The 7,885-nt window shown below is 31.6% G+C and overlaps 1 protein-coding gene and 1 non-coding gene across 2 annotated transcripts; both read left to right on the top strand.

The window, feature by feature from the left end:
- Window positions 1-292: 292 nt before the first annotated feature.
- On the top strand, window positions 293-3,432 carry LOC107475104 (uncharacterized). The gene is made up of 7 exons (XM_016094739.3): window positions 293-499; window positions 852-1,068; window positions 1,494-1,694; window positions 1,761-2,391; window positions 2,625-2,710; window positions 2,796-2,858; window positions 2,956-3,432. The coding sequence occupies exons 1-7, from the start codon at window positions 320-322 to the stop codon at window positions 2,985-2,987; spliced, it is 1,410 nt and encodes a 469-aa protein (XP_015950225.1). The 5' UTR covers window positions 293-319; the 3' UTR covers window positions 2,988-3,432.
- Window positions 3,433-3,911: 479 nt separating this feature from the next.
- On the top strand, window positions 3,912-3,984 carry TRNAE-CUC (transfer RNA glutamic acid (anticodon CUC)). Its single transcript has one exon. It is a non-coding gene; the product is annotated as a tRNA-Glu (tRNA).
- The last annotated feature ends 3,901 nt before the right edge of the window (window positions 3,985-7,885 follow it).

Here is a 7,885-nt window from a genome sequence, read left to right as displayed (position 1 = left end):
AAATTTTAAATATATCTAATTTTTAAAAATAATTAAATAAAAAAATTATTCACTATAGAAAAAATTATTTATTACTTATAAAAAATCTGATTTTTTTATTATTTTTATTACGCTTTTTAAATCACGTCACTATACAGGAGATTTGAACCGGTAACTGCTTAACTAGTTTTTGGTTTGCTGTTTAGCGCTAAAACGACCAAAACCAATTTTCAAAACCCATGTCCCGCGTAGCTTCCCCTCCAAAACGCACCGAGTCTCAGATGAGAAACTCTTATCACTCATCTCACTTGTTCTTCCTCTTCAGCAAAACAAAATTACAATGGGAAAGCAAGCCAGTTCCAAGCCAAAAAGGCCAGACTCGTTGGGGAAGGGGAAGGTCACTCCGATCCAAATCGCCTTCATCGTCGACCGCTATCTCTGCGACAACAACTACTCCGAAACGCGAACCGCCTTCCGAAACGAAGCCTCCTCCCTCCTGACCAATTCCCCTATTCAAGAGGTAAATTCACTAGATTCGTTTCTTTTCCACACCGTTATCATCAAACTTAATGAGTTAGTTATGTTAGTTAGTTACTCTTAACAGAATTTCAGTTCTCGTTTTTCTAACTGTAACGTTTATCTTTTAGTGCCTGTTTGGTTAATTTCATTTTCGATTGAAACATTTCTCGTTAACTAGTCCAGTTAGATGATTCGATGACACTATTAAGATAGTAAGTGATCTAGTCAAATGTGTTATGTTGATGTGAAAATTTATGATTAAATGTGTGTGTGAATCCAATTTAGACTGAGATTGAAATACAAACTAAATCCTGTTTTATTCGATATTGTTGTGTTCTTGCCTTCTTGGTTAGGCACCGAAGAGTTTGTTGAGTTTGGGAGAGATGCTGGATGAGTATGTATGCTTGAAGGAGCAGAAGGTGATGGTGGAACAGGAGAGGGTGCTTGTCGAGCAAGAGAAGAATCGTGTTCAGATGCTGTTGAACGGTATACAGAATGTTATGAACGCTTTCAATGCTACTACTAGTAGCCGGAGCATTGTTGCACCCAGTAACAGAACTCCTCCTCCAGGTAGAGGCTTGTGTTCTTGATCAATCTGTTGATGGACTCTGGTGATAACTGAATTTTATAGTTCTAATCAGTAGTAAAAGTATATGCATGACTAGGTCATATGAAATTTTCACAATGGAATATCTATTCTATTTTGTTAATAATGGTTTCTAGACACATCTATCATAAAGGAGACTGAAGAACTCTGGTTGACTTATTAGTATGGTAATCAGTAACTTACGTTTCCCCTTCTCATTAGGCTTGGTCCCAATTTATTGTTATACTATTTGACATGACAAAGCTAAGAATGGTTATTGATTGTCTCTAATGTGTTTGAAAGCACCTTTTAGGATTAGATTTCACTTTCAGAGGTATTTTGGCCTTTAAACTTGTTATGAGCTGTGAAATGATGTATTGGTGTTTCTTTGTGACTTGGTTCTTGTTAGGCGTGTCTACTACTATGCAAAATGCATCAAATGTACATTCACTTCCTCAGCCTATCAACACCAATACAGAGTCTGCAAACTTCTCAATGCCAGTGTTGAATCTATCTGATAGGAAAAGGAAAGATACAATAGCCGTGGACGAGTCTTCTGCCGCAAAGAAATCTCGTGGAAAATTATCCAACAGGAGAATTCCTTTCCAAGGTATAATATTATCCTTGCTCTTCTTTTTTCTGATTAAGTATCTACTGATCTTTCATAAATCCTCAGTGCCAGGTCAAAACACACTTCAACAATCAGATACTTCTGCTATCACTAACCAAGTAGCTTCTCAGCCTTCTACACACCATCCATCAACTAGGAACAGCGTGCTGAGCGAATCGCAAGTTCAAGGATCCACCGTCTCCAAATGCTTGTTTAATCAGCCTTCAGCTTCTGTTCCCACAACCACTTCACCAGCTCCAAAGACACCTAGCATAACAACTTCCTCTCACGGTAATACACATATATCCCCTCCTGATATTCCCCCGACTTTGAATTGCAATGAGGAGGCTGCACCCTCATGTTATGCTGTAATATCAACCAAGAGAATTATGGTTAGCCCTACAAAACAAATGGCTTATATAAAGAGTAGTCAATGCATTTCTCCTGTGAAGAGAGGTACTTCAGACAAGGCAAGTAACAAGAGGGATCATGTAAGAAGCAGGTTGGACTTCGGTGCCTCTGGTTCGGAACTGCCTATATGCTCTACATCCGATTCGACGAAGGATGTTGACTTGTTTGACATTGACATAGATGCCTTGGGAACGGATTTTTCATTCACTGAAATGTTAAATGATTTTGAAGGCATTGATTTTTCTTGCAATCCAGCATCAATGAGTTATAAGGATAATGCTTCAGGGTAGTATTTCTTTTTAATGCAGCAAGTCTCTCTTTATTAGTTCTATTTTTTGAAAATAATTGTCAATTTGAACGAAGTTCTGCATGAAAAAACTAGTATCTCCACCTATCCGCATAATAGATTGTCCAAAAGAATTGATTCTTTAAGTATTATTTTGTCCAAATTGATAGTTACTTGAAACGGAAATGTCTTAATCCAGTGCTTTGAAATGACTTTTATCATTATTTAAACAGGTCACCTCCAGAATGCAAGGGTAATCAAGTGATATCTGAAAGATCAACAGTGGGAAAAGTATCTGGGGAAGAAATGAATGTACCGGGTAATGAAAAAATGAAAAACCCAGTTTGTATCTTAACAATATCTGACCTAAACTTCAATTTACCGAGAAGCTTTCACTTTTGCAGGCTCTGACAATTGTTTGAATACAATGACATCTGTCACAAAATGCATAAAGATTTCAACCCCCGGTAAATTCATTCTTCAATTGTTCCATTATCATTTTTTTTCTTCTACATTCTGTTCAAAGATCTAAATATACTGGCTCATGCTATATTATACTTTCAGTAAAAAGTCGCCAGGGCTCGTTAGATCAGTAGAGTTCTTAAAGGGTGTGTATCCGAGTTAAGAGTTCGGAAGAGTAATTCCATCATTTTCTCTCTGGTATGAAGTCTATGGCATAGAAATTGAATTGGTACCTGACTTTGCTGCTGGAGATGCTTCCTTTTACTTTACTATACCAATAAAGAAAGAAACAACACCCCCACGGTTACACTTGACATAGGGTGTTAAACTGTTAAACGTCATTCATTGTTCATTATAGCTTTTATCATACTGTTAGCGTTAGGTTACCATGGAAGGTTGCAACAATAAGAATTCTTAGCCGTTGTAGATAGCTTTCGTTCTACCCCCTTTTTTGGTGTATCAAATGATTACATTTTTATTGGATTCAGTTAGATGTTAAACAAGGTAAAACTTAGTGTATAAAAACATCTAAGCTGGCATTGTGTAGACTTATAGAATGTTAATCTTGATTCTATTTCTTGTATTGTCTAAACCATGAAAATAATAATGAATAAGTATCCTATTTTTATTTGAAAAACTCCATATTTTCAAATGGTTCTACACCATTAGTACTTGATAAAGTGATGGTTATGACTTCGAAACCACTGGACATTTCATAATTCTTCCTTTCCATATTATCCAAGGATGTATAAAATTATGATATAGTGAGGAAAAAAGAAACTAAAGAACTATAATGGTTGTGTGGGATTTATTTGGTTGAGATTTTTTTTTATTTGTTTTCAGAATCTTTAAAAAAATAGTAAAAAGTAGGAAGTGAAAATGTGAAATATTATTTTTACTATTTTATTTATTTTTCAAAAATTTCTAAAACCAAAAGCACTGAATTGAAATCAAAATAGACAATAAATTTTAAGGCCAATAAAGTTTAGCTCAGTCCCTTTTCACTTTTATAAGAAGACACGAGTTACGGAATGAATATGTTGAAATGGGTTATTAATTCCGTTGTAGTCTAGGTGGTTAGGATACTCGGCTCTCACCCGAGAGACCCGGGTTCAAGTCCCGGCAACGGAATATTGTTTTACCTTGATTGAGTTTATGTCTCAGTTTCAATGCTGTTTCGGCTTTTGTTGTCTTTCGATTTTCGTCCTAACTCGTAATTTGTTGGTATTTTAGTTTGAAAGGCCAGTCAAAATTCAACAATATATTATTCTACAATTTTCGGCCTCAAATTTTACAATCACATAATTAATTAAGTTAAACCAATAATAATTAATTATTATGCTAAAATAATTAAATTTTAATTAGGTGACATTTGATCATGTAAAATTTTTAATACACGTTGATGCAATCATCACACTATCATTTGGTTATTGCAATTGACTCCAATTTTTAAATAAGCATTTAGTCTTTTTAAAAATTAACTAAAAGAATATTTTAGTATTCTTAAAATAAGTAAAGTTTAAATATCTATTTTTGAATATAATTAAATAATCTTAAACTTAGAAATTTTTTTAGTGTTTTTAAAACTAATTTTAAAAAGGTTATTTTTAATCTTTTTAAAATAAACTGAAATTTCTAATTTTCATAGGGATAAACAATTTTAATCACGCATGAGTATTTTAATCTTTTAAAATTATTTTTAAAATGTTACTCTTCTTACCCTAATTCAATGCCAAGGCTTAGATCCAAACGAGATAAAAAGACCCAATCCACAAGATTGATCTTTTCCACAACCAATCTCGCCACAAGAGGTCGGACTCAACACAGGCTCCGCTACAAGGAAGTCGGAAACGAAGGTTAGCTAGCAGATAATACTTATTCAAATAAATAACTGCCCCTAAAATCTCTCAACCCACTTCCAGGAGCCATATCTTGACTTCCCTAAGATAAAGGGACGTTTATCTTTCTTAAAAGATGAAACCACTTCAACGGTGGTTATGAGTTCACCACTATAAATATACTGACACCCCTCAGGTATCTCTAAGTTCCCATACTCTAAAAACTTGCTTAGATTCTTGCTGACTTAGGCATCGGAGTGTCTTTGCAAGTACTACCCCCATTCACTCACACGCAAACAAATCGGACGGAGGTTCCTAAATGCTGACCCGGTCAGAGGACCCCTCTTTTGAGCGATTGGACCAATCTAATAAGTTCAGCCCACTAATCTTCGGTTATCTACTGTAACAGTTACTTTTGTCATTTTAAAAATTGACAAAAATAATATTTTAGTCTTTTAAATTAAATTAAATTCACATTTCTAATTTATTATGATAACACAATCAAATAGTCTTAATCCTAAAATGGTATTTTAGTAATTTTAAAATGTTTCTATAAGGATATTTTATTCTTTTTAAAATTAACTAAAAATATATTCTAGTACTTTTAAAATTAAAATTAAAATTTCTAATATAATTAAACAAGTTTAATCTTTAAAAGATATTTTAATTTTTTTAATATTAAATTCTAACACCTTCTCTTTAGACATTTTCAAGTATTAATTTAATAAATTTTTCATTTTTTTCTATAAAACTATCAAAAATCTCAAACATTTTTTAATCCATCAAATCCAAGTTGAAAAGCTCTACAAAGATGCACTCTATATATATGTATTCCATTTTATCAATTAAAACTTCCTTATTGAGATATAAAGTAACTAATAATCTCGTAGTTTATTTTTTCATTCGTACTACATCTTTTTTATTTTTTCCTATATGTATTGAACTTATTAACTAGCTAGGTCGGTTATTTTATAAACACTGCCAAATTGAATCAAGTTGGGCGGCTGGCAAAACTTAAGTCACAAGAAAAGAATATTTGGCTGAAAAATAGTTTTAACATCTTTAATTAATGTATTGATATATAGTGCTTGTTAAACTTAGTTATTTATAACTAAGATAATAGTATTTTTTGAATAGTATTATACCATATGTCACTCGACTTTTCTACTTTACACATTCAAACTCCAAATTAGTCTGTACAGGACAAACCTTCCTTTTATCATTTTCTACTTTTTCTTGATCCTGTCCATTTCAATATTCTATATAAATATTAGGTATGTAATTATAATAGTCTTCAAAATTAAAGGGAAAAAGAAAACTCTCCCTCATACAAAATTGGAACCTTTTTTTTCTCATGAGGAACCAAATTCTGGTCTTTTCTAATTAAGCCAAGTTTAATGAACTAATAAAAAGGGGACACACGTTAATTTAGTTGTAATTTGTAAAGAATTGAAGCTGTATCTTCCTTTATGTTCAAACAACCCTTGAACCTTCATTGTCTTTTCTATTTACTTTAATTTTTTAATTTCTCTGAAGTAATTAACAAATAGATGCCATAATATTTCGATCATAGTCCATACTACGTAAAATGATCAAAGCATGCTGATATAATAATAGTGGCAACGCATGCGCATGGAATGGAAGAAATTGACCATCTAGATAAATTAAAGCAAAGAGTCAACTTCTGATATTCCAATTCCAATTTGATACTTAAAAACGTGCCCTACGACGTCATTGTTATTTTCTTCCTCTTTTGGTTTAATTATTTTATTTCTTTACTTTTCTTTTTCTTTATAGCAATCTATGAAACACGGACATTTTGCTGAGTTGCCCTGTCTACGTGTCGGACACATTTCGGACACGATACTCACCGACACTCGTCCGACACGCGTATCTGCTGTGTCCAAATTGTGTCTCAATAAAAAATAAAAAATTTTTCTTCGACACACTTAAATACCATCACGTGTCAGCGTGTTCGGTCTTATTTAAAAATAATATATATTATTTGTTAAAATAAAAAATATTTTAAATACTTTATATAACTAAAAAAAAAATTAAAAACCGTTAAAAAATTAATTTATATTTTAATATCAATAAAATATTAAAATATCATTACGATTTATCTAAAAAATACTTTATATTTTATATGCATGCGTGTCCGTGTCATGTAAGATTTTAAAATTTGCATGTCAACATGTCCCGTATCGTGTCATGTCCCGTGTCCATACATCATAGATAGTAATTAAACAAAACAACTCTCTATTTATTATATATTTTATATCAATAATTTAAATTTTAAAAATAATTTATATATGAATGAGGTTAATTATTTTTTTATAAGATTATAAAAAATAAAAATAACTCAAAATCTACTAATTTATTTGTTATTTTTAATAATAAATTATTTTTTAAAAAGAATTGTACTTTTTCATTTTCTCTAAAATAGGTTAACATTGATTTTTCCTTTTTCCTCCCTTTAACTTACTCAAAAAGTTCGGATTTTTAAAATCCATTTCTTTGGCTTTCAAACTAACCTATAATTAATGACAAATCCAAAAATTTTTGACGGTGTAAACAAATATTGTACATGTATTATAATAAAAGTTTTTAATTATTATTAATCTGGTCATTATAACTCTGACGGATATAAGTTATAATTTAGAGATTAAGTCTGATCTGTTCTTATAAGTCGACTACGTAAGTTATAGCTTGACCACTTGAAAATTCAAAATAAAGCATCGTGATACATCTGTATAAGTCAGCTGCGTGTACTATAACCATAGTTATTAGAACCGAACCAACAATTAATCTGGTTATAAGACTGAATCACCGGTTCAACTGGTGGATCACTGATTCACCCAGTTGACCCGGTCATAATTTAAAAAATATAAAATTATATAAATAAAATTAAAATTATGTATTAAAATTTAAAATGTAAGTCTTTACAAAGAAAGAGAGAATGAAGAGTTTGAAGAGAGAGCTTCAAAAAACTAGTGAAGTAAATTAACTTCATCTTATTCTTCCATTAATGAATCAATTCTACACACTTCTTCTTAGAGGGAAGCAAGAGCTTTATTTATAACAGAGTTGGAAAAGAGAGAAAGATCACAATTAAGAATAACAAACCCTAACAAAAGATTTAGCATTTTCTAAGCAACACAACAACAAGGTTCAATAACAAATTCAACGCAACT

The sequence above is a fragment of the Arachis duranensis genome, chromosome 2, assembly GCF_000817695.3.
Source record: "Arachis duranensis cultivar V14167 chromosome 2, aradu.V14167.gnm2.J7QH, whole genome shotgun sequence".
NCBI classification, from domain to species: domain Eukaryota; kingdom Viridiplantae; phylum Streptophyta; class Magnoliopsida; order Fabales; family Fabaceae; genus Arachis; species Arachis duranensis.
Note: the sequence above shows the minus strand (reverse complement) of the source record. Positions and strands in the feature narration are given on the sequence as shown.